General features: G+C 46.9%; 1 protein-coding gene across 6 annotated transcripts in view; it reads left to right on the top strand.

Moving 5' to 3' along the window:
- The window catches only part of ppip5k1a (diphosphoinositol pentakisphosphate kinase 1a), a 173,860-nt gene that overhangs the window by 122,890 nt on the left and 29,485 nt on the right, over nt 1–21,485 (top strand). For 3 of the 6 annotated variants that reach the window (XM_070864956.1, XM_070864958.1, XM_070864955.1), the window contains one exon: nt 11,198–11,377. The exons of 2 other annotated variants lie outside the window; for them this stretch is intronic. In XM_070864956.1, coding sequence (XP_070721057.1) covers nt 11,198–11,377 — 180 coding nt within the window. Of the gene's footprint in view, nt 1–5,789; nt 5,853–11,197; nt 11,378–21,485 lie in introns of all 6 variants that reach the window. One more of the 6 variants, XM_070864957.1, reaches the window with a different exon arrangement.

The raw sequence follows: 21,485 nt of genomic DNA, 5'->3' as shown, positions 1-21,485 counted from the left end.
TCTTCCTTATGCTAAATCTCCTTCACGCGCTTTGCAATAGTCTGCACACTATTCAGGGTACGTAGGAAAGTCCTTCCGCCACATAGACTATGCCCACTTTTGACAGCATAGTGACAAAGTCTTAATTGAGGTGGCACAACGATCGAGGATTGAGCTGATCTTGGCATCCGGTGAAACACCTGCCCAAAATGTTTTATCCGTTTTTAAAAATTCAGATACACGTTTCTGGATGGGAATTCCCACCTCGAGGGAGCACTCCCCTTCTCCCACCTCGAGGGAGGGCTCCCACACCCCCCCCCCCCCCCACTCGAGAGGGAGGGCTCCCCCACCACCACCTCGAGGGAGCGCTCCCCTCCCCTCACCTCGAGAAAATACGGATGCCAACTCTTCCCAAAACCCTTGGGAAAGACCTCCTGTGCGTTGAGGGTTTGGGCTTGGCTGTCTGTACCTTACCCATCCATGGAGCCAGTGTGAGGGAGGCCGGAAATTGTGCAGCAGGGGGAATGTGCCAAGCTGTGTAATAGATTTGGATCTTGCAACAAGAGATAATTGTAGTGCAAGCCCATCTTTTTAAAAAGTAGTAGTTTGAGCTCTGGAAAGCTGATTGCAATGTTGCAACCTTCCATTAATTAAAAATGCACACTGATCATAAGTCTTGGCTTTGCTAAATCATAGGATATAGCCCATCAGTAAGGGTAGCTCCAGAATTCATTCCGATTAATATATTTAATTAATAAAACTTTGTGTGGGGTGTAATTTAGAACAGGCGACAGGAAGTTGTGTCTGAAATATTTTATTCTACAGTTTCGTGACTTCGGGAAAGAGAAGAACTCCCCAGTTCCCCAGTCATGCCTTCTCCCTCCTTCCTTTATCCCGTATCTGTCCCTTTGTGACTCTGCATCTTTTTGCTACCCACATAAAGCTCTAACGGTGTGAGTTTTAAAAATTATTATTAAATTCCTTCTTGGGATTTATTTCCTTTTGATTAAAGTTTTTGTAGGGTTTATTTTTAATGCGTTCTGAAAGCTTCTACCCAGCAGGTGATGTGACTTTACCGAGCTTTCTCGCTCTGACTGGCGCACCTATTGTACCCAGAGAACTGAGAACTAATCCAAGTTGACTTAAGCTCTGATATTGCACAAACTTTCTTCAAAGCAATTCATCATCAGAACCAGTATTAATATTAATATGGATTGATTGGCTGGCCAGACAACACTTAATTCCTGTCAGGATTTTCCATTCTGAGGACACGGATTGAAGTTGAATTTGAAAGATCTATGTACTAATAATGGCTGTAATCCAGGTCTGTCTGGAATAGAGAATGTAGGGCTGATTGATGCACAAGCTGTGCTTGTCCAGCAGGTCAGCTGATTAATGCAGGGAGCAGCACTCAATCCCTGGTCCATACTGAGGTAACTGGTCACATCTGGTGCAGCCCGAGGGGGCATTAAGGTTGGCCTCGACAGCCAAGGGCCAGGAAAGGGACAGTCTTCCCACTCCTGACCACTGTCCAGCGACCCGTGCTGTAATCTCTGTGTGCTGTGCCTGTGTGCGTGTTTGTGTCTTACTGGGCATGTTTGTGTCACATTGGGCACGTTCGTGGAGATTGTTGGCAAGGACTGGATCAGCACTACTGCAGTGTCCCCCCTTGGTTGGATAGACTGCCGATACTGTCTAGGGCTGCACATGGAAAATGGTCACTTGGACAGAGGAGACCATGCGGTAAGCTATCTCGGCAGGAGGCAGCAGAAGAGAGAACAAAAATCATTAACAGTCAAACAACAAAAATGCTGCTACTGGGCTTGGTTTGAAGGCGGTATTTTTCTTTCTTCAGTTTTTTTTGTTAGCCAGTGACCTGGTCACCAAAAAGCTGTTGGTGCATGCCATAGCCCGAGCATCTTGTACATTACTTTTTATTGCATCATTCCGCTCATTCTCGCCACAATTCTACTCTTGGAAACGTAACATTTGGTAATGGCCCTTCCAGTTACAAGGGAAGCATGCAGTTTATCAGTCGTGCTCTCGTCCTCATTCTTATTTTGAGCCCCAGTAAATGTGAGATGTTAACATTAAACATCTGGTTCAGAAGATGTCTCGAGGAAGCTTAAGGTAGCCACGAAGAATGGGTTGCCAGTGGGAGTTTTCCTGAGAGGGCATTGGGAAAAGTCAGTGGTGCCTATCTCTGAATGCCAGGTATTGGTATAGGTAATCCAAGCTGCCTTCCTACAACGTACCTGATCTTTTCATCATAGAATCATAGAAATTTACAGCACAGAAGGAGGCCATTTCAGCCCATCGTGTCCGTGCCGGCCGACAAAGAGCTATCCAGCCTAATCCCACTTTCTAGCACTAGGTCCTTGGCCCTGTAGGTTGCGATGTGGTGAGGGATTCTGCCTCTATCACCCTTTCAGGCAGCGAGTTCCAGACCCCCACCACCCTGTTGGATGAAAACAATTCCCCTCAAATCCCCTCTGAACTTCCAACCAATTACTTTAAATCTATGCCCTCTGGTTGTTGACCCCTCTGCTAAGGGAAATAGGTCCATCCTATTCACTCTACATAGAAACATAGAAAATAGGTGCAGGAGTAGGCCATTCAGCCCTTCGAGCTTGCACCGCCATTCAATAAGATCATGGCTGATCATTCCTTCAGTACCACTTTCCTGCTTTCTCTCCATACCCCTTGATCTCTTTAGCCGTAAGAGCCATATCTAACTCCCTCTTGAATATATCCAATGAACTGGCATCAACAACATTCTGTGGCAGGGAATTCCACAGGTTAACAACTCTGAGTGAAGAAGTTTCTCCTCACCTCAGTCCTAAATGGCCTACCCCTTATCCTAAGACTGTCCCCTGGTTCTGGACTACCTCAACATCGGGAACATTCTTCCCGCATCTAACGTGTCCAGTCCTGTCAGAATCTTATATATTTCTATGAGATCCCCTCTCATCCTTCTAAACTCCAGTGAATAAAGGCCCAGTTGATCCAGTCTCTCCTCATATGTCAGTCCAGCCATCCCTGGAATCAGTCTGGTGAACCTTCGCTGCACTCCCTCAATAGCAAGAATGTCCTTCCACAGATTAGGAAGCCAAAACCGAACACACTATTCCAGGTGAGGCCTCACCAAGGCCCTGTACAACTGCAGTAAGACCTCCCTGCTCCTATACTCAAATCCCCTAGCTATGAAGGCCAACATACCATTTGCTGCCTTCACCGCCTGCTGTACCTGCATGCCAACTTTCAATGACTGATGAACCATGACACCCAGGTCTCGTTGCACCTCCCCTTTTCCTAATCTGCCGCCATTCAGATAATAATCTGCCTTTGTGTTTTTGCCCGCAAAATGGATAAGCTCACATTTATCCACATTATACTGCATCTGCCATGCATTTGCCCACTCACCTAACCTGTCCAAGTCACCCTGCAACCTCTTAGCGTCCTCCTCACAGCTCACACCGCCACCCAGCTTAGTGTCATCTGAAAACTTGGAGATATTACACTCAATTCCTTCATCTAAATCGTTACTGTATATTGTAAAGAACTAAGGGTCCCAGCACTGAGCCCTGTGGCACTCCACTAGTCACTGCCTGCCATTCTGAAAAGGACCCGTTTATCCCGACTCTCTGCTTCCTGTCTGCCAACCAGTTCTCTCTCTACGTCAATACATTACCCCCAATACCATGTGCTTTGATTTTGCACACCAATCTCTTGTGCAGGACCTTGTCAAAAGCCTTTTGAAAGTCTAAATACACCACATCCACTGGTTCTCCCTTGTCCATTCTGCTAGTTACATCCTCAAAAAATTCCAGAAAATTCATCAAGCATGATTTCCCTTTCATAAATCCATGCTGACTTGGACCGATCCTGTCACTGCTTTCCAAATGCGCTGCTATTTCATCCTTAATAATTGATTCCAACATTTCCCCCATACTGATGTCAGGCTAACCAGTCCATAATTACCCATTTTCTCTCCTTCCTTTTTTTAAAAAGTGGTGTTACATTAGTTACCCTCCAGTCCATAGGAACTGATCCAGAGTCGATAGACTGTTGGAAAATGATCACCAATGCATCCACTATTTCTATGGCCACTTCTTTAAATACTCTGGGATGCAGACTATCAGGCCCCAGGGATTTATCGGCCTTCAATCCCATCAATTTCCCTAACACAATTTTCCGCCTAATAAGGATATCCTTCAGTTCCTCCTCACTAGACCCACTGTCCCCTAGTACATTCGGAAGGTTATTTGTGTCTTCCTCCATGAAGACTGAACCGAAGTATTTGTTCAATTGGTCTGCCATTTCTTTGTTCCCCATTATAAATTCACCTGAATCCGACTGCAAGGGACCTACCTTTGTCTTCACTAATCTTTTTCTCTTCACATATTTATAGAAGCTTTTGCAGTCAGTTTTTATGTTCCCTGCAAGCTTCCTCTCGTACTCTATTTCCCCCTCTTAATTAAACACTTAGTCCTCCTCTGTTGAATTCTAAATTTCTCCCAGTCCTCAGGTTTGTTGCTTTTTCTAGCCAATTTATATGCCTCTTCCTTGGTTTTAACACTATCCTTAATTTCCCTTATTCGCCACGGTTGAGCCACCTTCCCAGTTTTATTTTTACTATCTAGGCCCCTCATAATTTTATACACTTCAATTAAATCTCCCCTCTGCTTCCACTGTTCCAAAGAAAACAACCCCAGCCTATCCAATCTTTCCTCATCGCTAAAATTCTCCAGTCGCGGCAACATCCTCGTAAATCTCCTCCGTGCCCGCTCTCGTGCAATCACAACTTTTGGACAGTGCATGAATGTTGTGACGTTGCCAGCGCCTTGGCAACGATGCAGGAAAGGCGAGACGGAATCTACACTACTCGCCACCCTGTGGAGTGACGGATCTCTGCCACACGTGCCGCAAACGCATGCAATGAAGCTCTGCTCGTCATTCTGCACTGTGGTGTTTTGTTTATTTATTCATTTATTTATTAAATGGCAAACAAATGGGACAATCGGTGACCGTAGAATGGTGGGCCAGGGCGGCCATCTTCATCTTTCTTTATTTCAGTTTGAAGTGGCAGTGTCTGTATTGCCCCTGGTGCAAAGCCATCGCCCAGAGATATTTCACATTTGCCGATACCAGGCTGCGCATGGCGCGTGCTGGTGAACCAATTATAGAACAGCGGCACGAGCAGCAACGGTATAGTGGGGCTGTGCATTCCCAGCACAGTTGGTGGGCCTGTCGGCCGATACCAGCCCACCAGCAAGGGCACCCTGACTCCGCGAACATGGCACGTGAGGGGGCTTCCTGTTTAAAGGTGCCCATTTTACTCTTTTGAGTATCCGAGCTTGTTCGCATTTAAACTGTCCCTCCGCCCCTCCCCGGGCCTTGGACATAATGACTTTATGTACTCAAACCAGCTTCTATGTCTGTGGCCTAAAGGAAGAGGTCACATTGGGACAGGCTCCCCGGTTGATTGGATGGACAGAGGGAAAGATGCATTGCCATCCCTAATGCATGCTGAACAATTGCTCCCGAAGGCTAAGTTCAGAGGTGCGATCATGTCGGGGTATCCGACTCCTCTTGTCCCACTCCTCTTGTTTCTCCCCCACCCCCCCCCCCCCCCCCCGCAACCACCAGCACAGCCAAACGCGGAAGTGTTGAATCAAGGGGGCCCCCAAGGTGAGAGGTTGGTTTTGCATTTTTCTTTTTAAGAAGTCATCACCCGCTCATGTAATGTGGGACGTTCTGTGTTAAAACTGCACTGTTAGTTTTAACTTCAGCCCTTTTTGTTTCCTCAGAAATGTTATCTATGACAGCCGTTAAACGATTTTCTGTCTCGTTTGCAAAGCATCCGACTAATGGTATGTTTGCTTCTTTTCAATTATCCTTTACAATCTTAACTTTTTTACTTTTTTTTTTGCATGGTTCTTAAATGCACTTGTTTTTTTTTAATCTTTTAAATGTCCACTTCAATCTTTCTTTTCTCAATTTGTGTTTTTCCACATTTATTTTTTCATTATTTCGGCATCACCATTCCCAAATCTTTAACATGATTCAATGATTCTACTAAGAAAAAAAAAATGTCCCACACATTTTTAACCTTTTTTTTTAAGTTGATGACACTTCCTTTTCAATAAAACCTCCATCAGTTTAGAATGGCAATCGCACCTGTCAATCATTCCATTTCATCAGCTGTGAAGTACTGACTGGCGAACATCGGCACCTCCTGATTTTGCTTCACTGTCCAGTTAACCGTCTTTTGCAGGTTTCGGGACGCACGGCCAAGTTGTCTTATCAAATGGGTCAGTTGGTGGTAAAGGTCGCCAGTAAGGGTCACGTGGCGACCTGGCTCAGAGAGGCCTTTCTGCTCATTTTCTTAAGCAGTCCCTCGGAGTCGAGGATGACTTTATAGGTATTGTTCGAGGCTGGAGTAGAACTCCTCTCTGGTCTCGTCTGTAAGCTTCCAGGGTTGGGGCGTACGCACTTGAAGACCGTAGTGCACTGGTTCCGGGCTAGGGTGATCCGAACAGTCATGAAAGGGGAGTCTCTGAGATGGCCAACTAGTTCATTTTTTAATGGCGAAGCCAATCCCATGGAGGCGGCAATCTTCTTCTGGTTTACCTTTCCAGAAGAAGGTGTAACCACCATCTTGTTCCTTGAGCTGGCCTTCCCCTGCCCGCTGGGTCTCGCTTAGGGTGTTGATGTCGAAGTGTCTGAGCTCTTGGGCAACGATGGCAGTACGCCATTCCGGCCTGTTGCTGTTGGGGTTGTCCATGAGGGTCCTGACGTTACAGGTCCCGAACTTCATTTTGAAGGGTGGAAGATGCCTGTGTGTGAATTATTTTAACGCGGGGTGGCCGTTGCACACCAGCTACCACATGGGCTTGACTTAAGAGCAAGGTCTTGGTCCAGTGGCAAGGGGGTCCAAGACAACTGGAGACCAGGCTCCGCTGTATGGACCTAGTACATACAAACACACTTGCTCTTAGAGTTATGCTCAAGTCATGGAACTTTTGTGGCACCATCTGAAGGATGTGCTATGCGCTGCTGAGCCATACAGACCAGATGCTATTCCTGCTGTGTGCTGAGTAAGCCGGTCTCGGCTAGGGGGCGCTGCAGTTGGTATCAGTGACGTCGTCCGAGGAAAGCGGAGGGGGTGGGGGTGGGGGTGAGGGCAGTAATCAGCCAGGTCTCCAACTCTGCATCACAGTCAGAGTGACACTGAATGGATAGTGAATGTCTGGATATTGAATGGGCTCAGGGTCTTGCTACGGTCACTTGGGTAGGGTACAGTAGGGGAGCTGGAGCCTGGGGAACCATACCCCCAATAAGGCGACGCCTTCAGGAGAGGAGGGAATTTAAAAAAGGAAAGAAAAATAATGGAACTTCGAACACAACCTTTGCATCAAGCAGAGAATAAAATCAAACTAACAGTTCACCAAGAGTAGAAATGAAATCTCGGTAGCCCATTCAAGCGTAACGCTGCATGCTGGTTAATTTCTCTTGCATCCATTTGAGACTAGAGGCAGTAACTATTATATGTTACATGCAGCCATCTCTCCATCTAATTAATTGAGAAAAATTGGTCAGAATATTTATTATATAATTGTACATTTGTTCTCGAAAATGGGGCTATGTGCATCCCACCAGACAAGTCAACATGAACCCATATCACATCCTTTCTCCTTATTCAGTCACCCAACATCTCTTCACAATCTACAATGTGGTTTGTGGCTACATGGGTCTTATTTCCATTTTCATGTATATATTCATGTAAAGAAAAGTGAATCTTGGAAGAGCAATATGCCTACTTTGAATCGTTCAAACAAATTGTTGGCTCGCTCTTTTGATTGGTGTTTTGTTTCTGGAACTTTGTTTTAAAAACTCTGTTTCACTCGTGATCTCCAGTGTCCCAGACATCTGTTTCAGGTCGAGCATAGATTTTTCTCCACAAATTATCAGGTTTCCTCCCACCCAATTTTCTCCCCTTCTGAAGGGTATGGTTGCACCAATCATATCCTCACTCAGCTTCCTCTCACTGCGCCCTCCAATGGGAGCCATTGGATTTCCCTTTGCCCACCTCCCTTCCAAAACCTAGAGGGCCTTCACCTCTGCCTTGCCTGAAACTTGCTAGCTCAGCAAACAATCTTCCTTGCCCTGACTGAGCAGTTGGGAAGCCCAGCCATATTTTCAGAAAGAAGCAGTGTGATTAAAACGGTTTTTTTAAAAAACACTGGCTAGGTGCATATTTATTTTGGTTGCGCTTATTTGTACTGCAAAAATGGCTAACGGGCTCCATCCCTTATTTCTGATTGGTCTCCTTGGAAGATAAGCCACACCTGAAATTTCACTGGAATGTGTCACTGCCCATCCCAAGGTCTCACTGACTTTGCAAATTGTAACTCGATCCACTTTGACTTCCTGAAGCGACAGAGGACAGAGCTCCCCAGAAGATAGCAACTGAACTGCCTTACCCACCCAGTCCAAGTGCATTCCTCCCCCAGCCAAAGTGCCTTATCCCAGTCCAAGTACTTCCCTCCCCCAGCCAAAGTGCCTTACCCAAGCTCAAATGCAACCTCCCCCCACCCCCACCATAGATGGGATATTGTGTACGGATTGTTAACAGGTTTATTGGGTACGAAGTGAATAGTGACAGTATCATGACTTCTGGATATCATCCACTCCAATGATGACCCTTGTATACGGGATTGGAAGAACGTGATCTGTCTTTCCTGAATTCTCTCTCTCCACTCCGATTTCCCCCCCAACCCCCATCTCTCTCTCTCCACCCAGCCTCTCTCACCACCCAGCCTCTCTCTTGCTCTCGTTCTCGCGCTCTCCACCCAGTCTCTCTCTCTCTCTCTCTCTCTCGCTCTCTCTCACCACCGAGCCCCTCTCTCGCTCGCTCTCTCTCCACCCAGCCTCCCTCCCTCCCCCCCTCCTCTCTCTCTCTCTCTCTCTCTCTCTCTCTCTCTCTCTCTCTCTCTCTCTCTCTCCCTCTCTCCACCGAGCCCTCTCTCTCTCTCTCTCTCTCTCTCTCTCTCTCTCTCTCTCTCTCTCCACCCAGTCTCTCGCTCTCACTCTCTCTCTCCACCAGCCTCTCTCTCGCCACCCAGCCCCCCTCTCTCTATCCAGCCTCTCTCTCTCTCTCTCTCTCTCTCTCTCTCTCTCTCTCTCTATCCAGCCTCTCTCTCCACCCAGCCTCCCTCTCTCTCTCTCTCTCCACCCAGCCTCCCTCTCTCTCTCTCTCCACCCAGCCTCCCCCTCTCTCCACCAGCCTCTCTCTCTCTCTCTCCCTCCCTCCCTCCCTCCCTCCCCTCTCTCCACCCATTCTCTGTCTCTCACTCTCTCCCCACCCTGATTCGCGGCCCCAAGGCCCTCCGAACTGCCTTACCCCCCCCCCAGCCGCCGCTCAGGATTCGCGGCTCACAGGAGGCCCGGTCGGCAGGAGAAGCAGCGGCTGGCCACCGTCAGGCCCAGGCCGCCCGGGGAGAGAGTCTGTGCCTCGGGTCCTGCTTCTGGCACCGGTGGATGGAATGATTCGGCTGAGAGGGGGGTGGGGCTAGTCGCCTGTCTGTCAAAAAAAAGTGCAGTACAAATAGTCCCATTTATTTTTGCTTATTTGGGACATAATGGAAGTGTGAGAGACATATGAACGCCCTGTTTATTTTGGAGCTAAGTGAGCCTTACTGAAAAAATCACTGCGCAGGGAGGGTACAACTGTCTCAGCTCTGATATATATACCGTGTTTCTTGGGTAGTGAGGGAGCAAGATCCTTTATCGAGGATTACAGTTTGCAAAAGAGGGGATTAAGATATCATGAACTTGTACATGAAGAGGATTTCATCAGAGCTTGGACACCTTGTCTCCACCCTCAGGCCTGGCTCCCATCCCGTTTGTCTACAGTCGAGAACACATTGCTCCACCACCCATTTCATCACAGCCTGTATTCTTTGGGCTTTAATAAGTTGCCAAAAGCTTTTCTTTGTTAGCAGACAGAGCAGAGATCTTCCCTCCAGACCCTAAGCGAGATTCCATTTCAATTCGGCATTGAGGTCACCACCCACAGCTTTGGCCTTGTCTAGTTGCAGTCGGCTTCCTCGCTCTGACAAGATCACCTCTCCTGGAATTTAACTGTTCTAGACGGTCTCGCCGCTGCAGGGCCTGTGTGTGCAAATGACCCAAAAATAAAGGGCACAGCTCTTCCCGCGGCTGAAACTTGATGCCTGTACTTGAAGGTGGCGGAGTGCTTGCTGTATTCAATTGGAAATGTTCTCCGTTTGTTAGGAAAGTGAAATATTTTTCGGTTACTGCGTTGGGATGCACTTAGAGCCCACATGCTGAGCCAGGGCAACACATCTGCCCAGAGGTCAGTGCAGAGAGGCCTCCAGGCCTCGCTATAATCCAATACCAGCGCTATTTTGTTTTATCACGATGCTCAGTAATTTAAATATGATGTTTGCATGGCTGCGGTGGGAGTGCTGTCCTCAACATCTTTATTTTCTTCATGGAAAACGAGTTTATATTTTCAGGAGTGCAATTGTGACATTCACCAATAAAGTGTATCAGTGTCAGCCGGTGCGCCGTGGATAGCACTCCCTCGCCTTTGAGCCAGAAGGTTGTGGGTTCAAGCCCCACTCCAGAGACTTGAGCACACAAATCCAGGCTGACGCTCCCAGTGCAGTGCCGAGGGAGTGCCGCAGTGCTGTGGGTGCCGTCTTTCTGATGAGACGTTAAACTGCAGGCTCCATCTGCCTGCTCAGATGGACGTTGAAAGACCCTAAGGCAGTGCCAAAAGAAAAGCCGGGAGTTTCTCTAGGTGTCCTGACAGTATTCCACCCTCAACCCACATTGTTTGCTGACAGAAAGCGATGGCCACATTTGCCTCTAAGTCTGTGCATCAAAAGCAGTTCACTTTGTGAAGCCCTTGGACACGTTTCGATGATGTGATCAGGCAGTAAATAAATGCAAGTATTTTTTTTTTTCCTTCTGATTTCTATTTTATTTTTAATTATATAAATGTATGTTCCTTTCAGTTGGGTTCGAGACCAGCAGCAGCTCATTGTCTTTCTCTCTTCATTTGGTACATTCTTTTCTTGGATGGTTTGGATTCTTACAAATGCTTCTTCCCTTATGGTAATTGTGTCCTTGTTGTTGTTGGTGGTGTTTTTATTTTGCTCTTTTTCTACCGGTGCCCGTTCCCTAGACTTGCTGGACCATCGTCGCGTGGCTCAGCTGCTGAGGCGATTCTCGGCCGACAACAGTTTCGCACAGAACCTGGCCCTTGACGGGGCCTTGGCCCGGCATCTCCAACAATGCTCCTACCACATTCGGCTCTTCAAGAACTGGCTGATCTCGGGGCAGGATGATATCGACTGCCTCTACGGTATCGCCTGCGCCTTACTGCTGCATGGTTGGCTCTGGATGAATCTTGTTTCAAGCCATTGCAGCTATGTTGCAGATTCTGAACCCAAGTGAGCTTTGCCAAGACTAATCGGGGGTGGGGGGGTGGGGGTTGCTGGAATCTCTCGCCTCTACACCTCTTTAACAGCCTGCAGATGGTAGAACTCTTGGGGGAAAGAAATGACTGAAACTGCTTGCTAGGTTTTGGATTGTGGATAGAAACCCCCCCCCCTCCCCCGGCTACTAACACAATTGTAGGGCATCTTTACAGGTTAAAAGTCAGACTGTACAACGACTACAATCCCTTTTTATTTCACCACTGTACAATCGCATGGTGATGATTGTCAGAGCCTAACACAAGAATTAGGAGCAGGAGTAGGCCATTCAGCCCCTCGAGCCTGCTCCGCCATTCAGTGAGCTCATGGCTAATCATCGACCTCAACTCCACTTTCCCGCCAGATCCCGTATCCCTTGATTTCCTTAATATCCAAAAAATTAGCGATATCTCGTTTGAATGTATTCCAAGACTGAGCCTCCACAGCCCTCTGGGGGTAGAGAATTCCAAAGATTCACCATCCTCTGGTGTAAAGAAATTTCTCCTCATCTCAGTCCTTAAAGGCCAACCGCTTATCCTGAGACTGTGACCCCTGGTTCTAGACTCCCCAGCCCGGGGGAAACATCCTCCCTGCATCTACCCTGTCAAGCCCTGTAAGAATTTTGTCTGATTCAATGAGATCACCTCTCATTCTTCTAAACTTAAGGATGCTAATTCACAACAGAAAAATGGTGGAAATAAGAGAAAAGATAAGTTAACGTTTCAGTGGTAGGCCCTTCCTCAGAACTTGTCACAGTCTCTTGACTGAGGGTCCTGCCCCCCCGCCCCCCAGGACGTTAACCCATCTCTTGTTCAGGTACCCGTTGCGTATTCCCAGCATCTTCTGCTGGCTTTTGCTAATTATTAGCGTTTTGAAAATAAATTATTCTGCGTAATTGAAAGTCTGATTTTTAACCGGTGGAAGCGATGTGCCATTGTCTGCTGGATGTTAACCGCAGCTGCGATGGCCCGCCCCCAAGACTTGGGGTGCCTGACAGCAGTACCTCGCGGCTGACTTTGGCGGCATTTGGACTACGTGAGCTGAAGTGCTTAATGTTTTCCTTTTTGGTTTTTGTGCCTGGCTTCGTTCTTCCAGCAGGCTTTGAGCTGTAAACATTTGAAATTAAATGCTAGCTGTTGGCAAGGATTTGTTAGCAAGCAATATGGAAACTCTTTTCCCCCCCCCCCCCACCCCTCCATTATCCATCAACCGTTGAATTATAATATGCTTCTCTGAGAAGGAAGAGAATGGAATAGAAGCTGATGACAAATGACCAAAGTAAAAGGAAGTTGCACAGTCCTGCAGTTTTTAAAGTTGAAATCAATAGTAGTTAGCAAAGTGAATGCAAAGTAATCAAACAGAAACAATCTTTGCTGAATCCATTTCAAGCATGAGTTATTAACTGGAAAGTTTGCTGAGTTTTTTAATTCAAACCAAATCACTTTCTATTTCTGCACTGGCTTTGATCCAGCCTGGCAATCATGACATTGTAACCGTACAGACGGCAGCAGAAGAACCCCGCATCCATTTAAAGATAAATCTCTGAATGCAGGTCACATATATTAAGGGCGTAAGGATTTTTACAAGCTGCCCCGATGGCTCGGTGGTAATGTCACCGTATGACGAAGCCTTGCAGAAGCCCCAGGTTCAATCTCCTGTGTTTATTTTTAACAAAAGTTAGCCAATTTCAGTCGTGGCTTCAGCAGGCCTCCGTTGCCGAGACAGGAGGGGCCAGAAATGTCAATCATAATGAAAGACTGTACAGGCTGGGGCTCTTTTCTCCAGAAAACACAAGGCTGAGGGGTGACCTGATGGAGGTCTTTAAAATGATGAAGGGGTTGACTGGGGTATACGTAGAGAAGATATTTTCACTTGTGGTGAAGACCAAAACTAAGGGCCAGCAATATAAGACAATCACTAATAAATCCAATGGGGAATTCGGGAGAAACTTCTTTACCCAGAGAGGGGTGAGAATGTGGAACTCGCTGCCACAGGGAGGGGTTGAGGCGAATAGTATCGATACATTTAAGGGGAGGCTGGACAAGTATATGAGGGAGAAGGGAATAAAAGGATATGCTGATAGGGTTAGATACAGTCGAATGGGAGGAGGCTTGTGTAGAGCATGGACTAGTTGTGCCGAATGGCTTGTTTCTGTGCTGTAGATTCAAACGCCTGATTGTTACGGAGTGACACCAGCTGGAAAGTTTGCTCATGTAGATCTTTGGGGAGGACAGTATCTGCCAGGCTATGCCATGACCAAAGGGCTCATCTGCACGTTCTATCTAGGCTCACATATTAAAAAGTGGTCACTTGGGAGTGGTATTGGAAGGTACTTGTTACCTGCGGAGCTGTAGCCCAATATAAATCGGGAGAAAAATTAGGAAACAGAAAAAGCCTTTTGACCCAATCAGATTGTCCCATTTTAATGCATCAACTTCAGTCACTCGCATCTCCCCATTTCTCTCAATCCTTGGATCTCTTTCCCAATCAGTACTTTTATATCACAGTTTCATTTAGCACATCCATCTGTTTTGGGGGGTTCCTTGCTCCCAGTTAATTCTTTTATCCTTATCCACATGAAACTGCATTTGCCACTTATTGGCCCAGTTATATGATTGATGCAAATCTTTCTCAATGTGGTGGTATTGTTGTTCATTGCTTGCTGTGGCCTTTTTATTCAGTTTCTCCACAATCTCCAAATTCCTTCGGCGAAGAGGGAAAGTAATTAGAAAAGCCTCGATCCACAAGTAATATTTAAGGCTGTGTTAAGTTGTACTAACTGAATTGCAGCCGTTTCTCTGATTGGCTCTCCATTATCACATGACCTATTGCTGATTGGTCCACCTGGAGGATAAGCCACACCCTGAAGTTTCTCTGGAATGTGTAAGTGGAACCGCCCAGCCTAACTTTGCACATTGTAACATGAGTCATTTGAACTTCAGAAGTCAGAAAGGACACATGCCTCCCCCCAGCCAAAGTCTCTCCTTACCCCAGCGCAAGTGCATCCCTCCCCCAGCCTAAGTCCCTCCTTACCCCAGCGCAAGTGCATCTCCTTACCCCAGTACAAGTGTATCCCACCTTGAACCTAAGTCCCTTATCCAAGTGCAAGACCTTCCCGCGCCCCCCCCCACCCCGCCATAGACGGGAAATTGTGTGCGGATTGTGAACAGGTTTATTGGGTATGAAGTGTAAGTGTCGTGGGTGTAAAGGGGGTTGGAAGATCGTGATTTGTCTTCCCTGAGTTCCCTCTCTTTCACCGCCACCCTCCCCCCCTCCCCCCCCCCCCCACAAAACCAGGCTCTCTTTCCCCGCCGCCCCCCCCCCCCCCCGCCCCAACCAGGCGCTCTCTCCCCCTTCTTCCCTCCCCCTCCCCACTCGCCTGCTGGCTCTCTCTGCTCGCTGCTCTCCCCCCGGCTCTGGCCCAGCTGGGGGGCTTGGGGCACGGTGGCCCAGCGAACAATGTGGGGTTCAGGGCAGTTCCGACACATTCGCAGAAAACGGGGGGGGGGGGGGGAGAATGGCAGAGTCGGTGACTATTTGTCCTAAACCCGCTTCTGCGCTTGCGTCGTCGGGAGACACATGCAGAAACGTGAGTTGGGACAAATAGTCACTCCGAATATTTAATGGTATTAGAATATTCATGATCACTTTACTATCAAAATATGACCCACTTCCTCATTAGGTAACGAGGAATTTTCATCAACCAATATTCCCAAAAAGAGTTTAAAGACTAGTTTAAATCGCACATATTTTATTTCTTAATCCGTACAACTAGTAATGTAGAGCTAAATCTTCTGCCCAGTAACTCCAAATGCAGAGGTTTTATTGCTCCGATGGAAGTGGCGGTGTGCACTCATCTTCCTGAGGAAAGAAAGTCAGCTTAGAAAATCACAAGTCGGGGGAGGACTAATGTGCAATGGCCAGAGAATTTGTCAGTGGCCCAGTAGGTTATATTTTGAACTCTGTAGCTGGCTCTCCAAGCTTTAGGTAGAGGAAAATCATGTGGTTGAAATGTTTTCTCTCCCTCTGAATGGCTTCTCCATTCATCATAAGTTTCAGAATTGAACAGAGTGCCGTGCATTGACAAAGAATATTTTAATGCAATTTACCTTTTCTCTGCCAATGACCTGGTGTCCTGGATAATGTTCTGGTGAGGAACCTCTAGTGCCCCCCTCCCATGCAAAGTGATTTCAGTGTCCTCCCTGCAATTGAATCCCACATTAAACATCATCTCACTTTGAAACTTAAAATATTTAATTATATTGGATGCTAAACCTAATATTTGGTTGAAGCTCCATTGTTTTCAATCACTGTATTTTGCAGCCTGCAAACAATCTACCCGCTCTGGGTGTTTTTATAAAAACTGGGATAAATGAGAAAAAACCTTCCAGTGTGTTCTGTTGCTCACTAAGGAGCGTGATGGAGCATACAGTCAAGGACTTATGAAACTGCAGCCTTGAAGATCCCTCTTCCCCTCTCTCTCTCTCTGGCTGTTCATTCCCATTGTATTTCTGTGCCAATGCAAATATTTCTTTTGTGGACTATTTTCAAAGCATATCATTTATTACATCTGTTTTTCAAGCAGACTTATGTTTCTTTCCAGAAATCAAACTGACCTCCAGCTCCTGCAGTGGCTCTGGGGAGCATGAGCCAGTGTTCCTACTCTATTGGCTATAAGACTGCTATATGAACTGAGTCGGTGCAGTGTTTATCTGTTAAAAGTGAGCAGACACATAGGATTACATGGGATACACAGCACAGAAACAGGCCTTTTGGCCCAACCAGTCCATGCCGCCGTTTATGCTCCACTCGAGCCTCCTCCCGTCTTTCCTCATCTAACTCTATCAGCATAACCCTCGATTCCCTTCTCCCTCATATACTTGTCCAGCCTCCCCTTAAATGCATCGATACTATTTGCCTCAACCCCTCCCTGTGGCAGCGAGTTCCACATTCTCACCACTCTCTGGGTAAAGAAGTTTCTCCTGAATTCCCCATTGGATTTCTTGGTGACTATCTTATATTGATGGGCTCTAGTTATGCTCTTCCCCACAAGTGGAAACATTCTCTCTGTATCCACTCTTTCATCATTTTAAAGACCTTTATTAGGTCACTCCTCAGCCTTCTCTTGAAGAGAAAAGAGACCCAGCCTGTTTATCCTTTCCTGATGGTGTACCCTCGCATTCTGATATCATCCTTGTAAACCTTGCACCCTCTCCAGTGCCTCAATATCCTTTTTATAATATGGCGACCAGAACTGCACGCAGTACTCCCAAGTGCGATCTAACCAAGGTTCGATACAGCTTTAGCATAACTTCACTACTTTTCAATTCGATCCCTCTAGAAATAAACCCTAGTGCTTGGTTTACACCACTGCACAATGACACCAGATTAGCAATCTCACTCCGAGCCCAGGGGTTGGCTGGTGGGGGGGCTGAGGTGCCCTGTTCACGACAGTTGGATACAAACACTGAGGATGGCGAACAGGACCATCTGCAAACCTCACTGGTTGAGTTGCTGCTTGTGAACCCCTCCAAGTATAATCAGGGAGTTTAATTTTCTGACTGTGTCTCATCCCGCCCTTTTTTTTTAACTTCCATTCCTTCTCCTTCAGAGAGTGAGGGTGAGCAAACATTCAGTGGCATTCCTAGCTCCTTTCCCACTTGATCGAGTGGGCAAGTGAGCTGTTGCTTTCCCAATGTTGCTGCAACAGTGGTGCAGGCAGGTAAGTGAGCGTTTGCTACAAAGTGCAGGATTGACGCAGCTCAGGGCTTGGTCCGAGACAACTTTGTCAACAGGAGTGCCCAATGGGGGAGAATTTACTTCCATATCTTGAACTCAAGTGGCTGCATAATTCCAGCTGACATTTACAGCAAGCACATTCCCATGGTTCCAGCCATGAGCGTATATCTCCTCCATTCTGTCCCCATCCTCAATATCTTATTGAAACGTACAAGATTCTGAGGGGGCTCGACAGGGTAAATGCAGAGAGAATGTTTCTCCTCGTGAGGGAATCTAGAACTAGGGGGATACAGTTTCAGAATAAGGGCTCGCCCATTTAAAACGTAACTGAGGAGGAATTTCTTCTCTGAGGGTCATGAATCTTTGGAATTCTCTACCCCAGAGAGCTGTGGAGGCTGGGTCATTGAATATATTAACGGTGGAGATTTTTGAACATTAAGGGAGTCAAAGGTTATGGGGAGTGGGCAGGGAAGTGGAGTTGAGGCCAAGATCAGATCAGTCATGATATTAAATGGCGGAGCACACTCAAGATGCCAAATGGCCTACTCCTGCTCCTATTTAGAAACATAGAAACATAGAAAATAGATGCAGGAGCAGGCCATTCAGCCCTTCTAGCCTGCACCGCCATTCAATGAGTTCATGGCTGAACATGAAACTTCAGTACCCACTTCCTGCTTTCACGCCATACCCCTTGATCCCCCGAGTAGTAAGGACTTCATCTAACTCCCTTTTGAATATATTTAGTGAATTGGCCTCAACTACTTCCTGTGGTAGAGAATTCCACAGGTTCACCACTCTCTGGGTGAAGAAGTTTCTCCTTATCTCGGTCCTAAATGGCTTACCCCTTATCCTTAGACTGTGACCCCTGGTTCTGGACTTCCCCAACATTGGGAACATTCTTCCTGCATCCAACCTGTCCAAACCCGTCAGAATTTTAAACGTTTCTATGAGGTCCCCTCTCACTCTTCTGAACTCCAGTGAATACAAGCCCAGTTGATCCAGTCTTTCTTGATAGGTCAGTCCCACCATCCCGGGAATCAGTCTGGTGAATCTTCGCTGCACTCCCTCAATAGCAAGAATGTCCTTCCTCAAGTTAGGAGACCAAAACTGTACACAATACTCCAGGTGTGGCCTCACCAAGGCCCTGTACAACTGTAGCAACACCTCCCTGCCCCTGTACTCTAATCCCCTCGCTATGAAGGCCAACATGCCATTTGCTTTCTTAACCGCCTGCTGTACCTGCATGCCAACCTTCAATGACTGATGTACCATGACACCCAGGTCTCGTTGCACCTTCCCTTTTCCTAATCTGTCACCATTCAGATAATAGTCTGTCTCTCTGTTTTTACCACCAAAGTGGATAACCTCACATTTATCCACATTATACTGCATCTGCCACGCATTTGCCCACTCACCTAACCTATCCAAGTCACTCTGTAGCCTCATAGCATCCTCCTCGCAGCTCACACTGCCACCCAACTTAGTGTCATCCGCAAATTTGGAGATACTACATTTAATCCCCTCGTCTAAATCATTAATGTACAATGTAAACAGCTGGGGCCCCAGCACAGAACCCTGCGGTCACTGCCTGCCATTCCGAAAAGTACCCATTTACTCCTACTCTTTGCTTCCTGTCTGACAACCAGTTCTCAATCCACGTCAGCACACTACCCCCAATCCCATGTGCTTTAACTTTGCACATTAATCTCCTGTGTGGGACCTTGTCGAAAGCCTTCTGAAAGTCCAAATATACCACATCAACTGGTACTCCTTTGTCCACTTTATTGGAAATATCCTCAAAAAATTCCAGAAGATTTGTCAAGCATGATCTCCCTTTCACAAATCCATGCTGACTTGGACCTATCATGTCACCATTTTCCAAATGCGCTGCTGTGACATCCTTAATAATTGATTCCATCATTTTACCCACTACTGAGGTCAGGCTGACCGGTCTATAATTCCCTGCTTTCTCTCCCTCCTTTTTTAAAAAGTGGGGTTACATTGGCTACCCTCCACTCGATAGGAACTGATCCAGAGTCAATGGAATGTTGGAAAATGACTGTCAATGCATCCGCTATTTCCAAGGCCACCTCCTTAAGTACTCTGGAATGCAGTCCATCAGGCCCTGGGGATTTATCGGCCTTCAATCCCATCAATTTCCCCAACACAATTTCCCGACTAATAAAGATTTCCCTCAGTTCCTCCTCCTTAATAGACCCTCTGACCACTTTTATATCCGGAAGGTTGTTTGTGTCCTCCAAAGTACTTGTTCAATTGGTCTGCCATTTCTTTGTTCCCCGTTATGACTTCCCCTGATTCTGTCTTTACTAACCTTTTTCTCTTTACATACCTATAGAAACTTTTGCAATCCGCCTTAATGTTCCCTGCAAGCTTCTTCTCGTACTCCATTTTCCCTGCCCTAATCAAACCCTTTGTCCTCCTCTGCTGAGTTCTAAATTTCTCCCAGTCCCCAGGTTCGCTGCTATTTCTGGCCAATTTGTATGCCATTTCCTTGGCTTTAATACTATCCCTGATTTCCCTAGATAGCCACGGTTGAGCCACCTTCCCTTTTTTATTTTTACGCCAGACAGGAATGTACAATTGTTGTAATTCATCCATGCGGTCTCTAAATGTCTGCCGTTGCCCATCCACAGTCAACCCCTTAAGTATCATTAGCCAATCTATCTTAGCCAATTCATGCCTCATACCTTCAAAGTTACCCTTCTTTAAGTTCTGGACCATGGTCTCTGAATTAACTGTTTCATTCTCCATCCTAATGCAGAATTCCACCATATTATGGTCACTCTTCCCCAAGGGGCCTCGCACAATGAGATTGCTAATTAATCCTCTCTCATTACACAACACCCAGTCTAAGATGGCCTCCCCCCTAGTTGGTTCCTCGACATATTGGTCTAGAAAACCATCCCTTATGCATTCCAGGAAATCCTCCTCCACCGTATTGCTTCCAGTTTGGCTAGCCCAATCTATGTGCATATTAAAGTCACCCATTATAACTGCTGCACCTTTATTGCATGCACTCCTAATTTCCTGTTTGATGCCCTCCCCAACATCACTACTACTGTTTGGAGGTCTGTACACAACTCCCACTAACGATTTTTGCCCTTTAGTGTTCTGCAGCTCTACCCATATAGATTCCACATCATCCAAGCTAATGTCTTTCCTAACTATTGCATTAATCTCCTCTTTAACCAGCAATGCTACCCCACCTCCTTTTCCTTTTATTCTATCCTTCCTGAATGTTGAATACCCCTGGATGTTGAGTTCCCAGCCCTGATCATCCTGGAGCCACGTCTCCGTAATCCCAATCACATCATATTTGTTAACATCTATTTGCACAGTTAATTCATCCACCTTATTGCGGATACTCCTTGCATTAAGACACAAAGCCTTCAGGCTTGCTTTTTTAACACCCTTTGTCCTTCTAGAATTTTGCTGTACAGTGGCCCTTTTTGTTCTTTGCCTTGGGTTTCTCTGCCCTCCACTTTTCCTCATCTCCTTTCTGTCTTTTGCTTTTGCCTCATTTTTGTCTCCCTCTGTCTCCCTGTATAGGTTCCCATCCCCCTGCAATATTAGTTTAACTCCTCCCCAACAGCACTAGCAAACACTCCCCCTAGGACATTGGTTCCGGACCTGCCCAGGTGCAGACCGTCCGGTTTGTACTGGTCCCACCTCCCCCAGAACCGGTTCCAATGCCCCAAGAATTTGAATCCCTCCCTGCTGCACCACTGCTCAAGCCATGTATTCATCTGCGCTATCCTGCGATTCCTACTCTGACTAGCACGTGGCACTGGTAGCAATCCCGAGATTACTACTTTTGAGGTCCTACTTTTTAATTTATCTCCTAGCTCCTTAAATTCTTTTCGTAGGACCTCATCCCTTTTTTTACCTATGTCGTTGGTACCAATGTGCACCACGACAACTGGCTGTTCTCCCTCCCATTTCAGAATGTCCTGCACCCGCTCCGAGACATCCTTGACCCTTGCACCAGGGAGGCAACATACCATCCTGGAATCTCGGTTGCGTCTGCAGAAACGCCTATCTATTCCCCTCACCATCGAATCCCCTATCACTATCGCGCTCCCACTCTTTTTCCTGCCCTCCTTTGCAGCAGAGCCACCTACGGTGCCATGAACTTGGCTGCTGCTGCCCTCCCCTGATGAGTCATCCCCCTCAACAGTACCCAAAGCAGTGTATCTGTTTTGCAGGGGTTGACCACAGGGGACCTCTGCACTATCT

Source organism: Pristiophorus japonicus, chromosome 21 (assembly GCF_044704955.1).
Source record: "Pristiophorus japonicus isolate sPriJap1 chromosome 21, sPriJap1.hap1, whole genome shotgun sequence".
NCBI classification, from domain to species: Eukaryota; Metazoa; Chordata; class Chondrichthyes; family Pristiophoridae; genus Pristiophorus; species Pristiophorus japonicus.
This window is presented reverse-complemented; position numbering and strand designations above follow the sequence as displayed.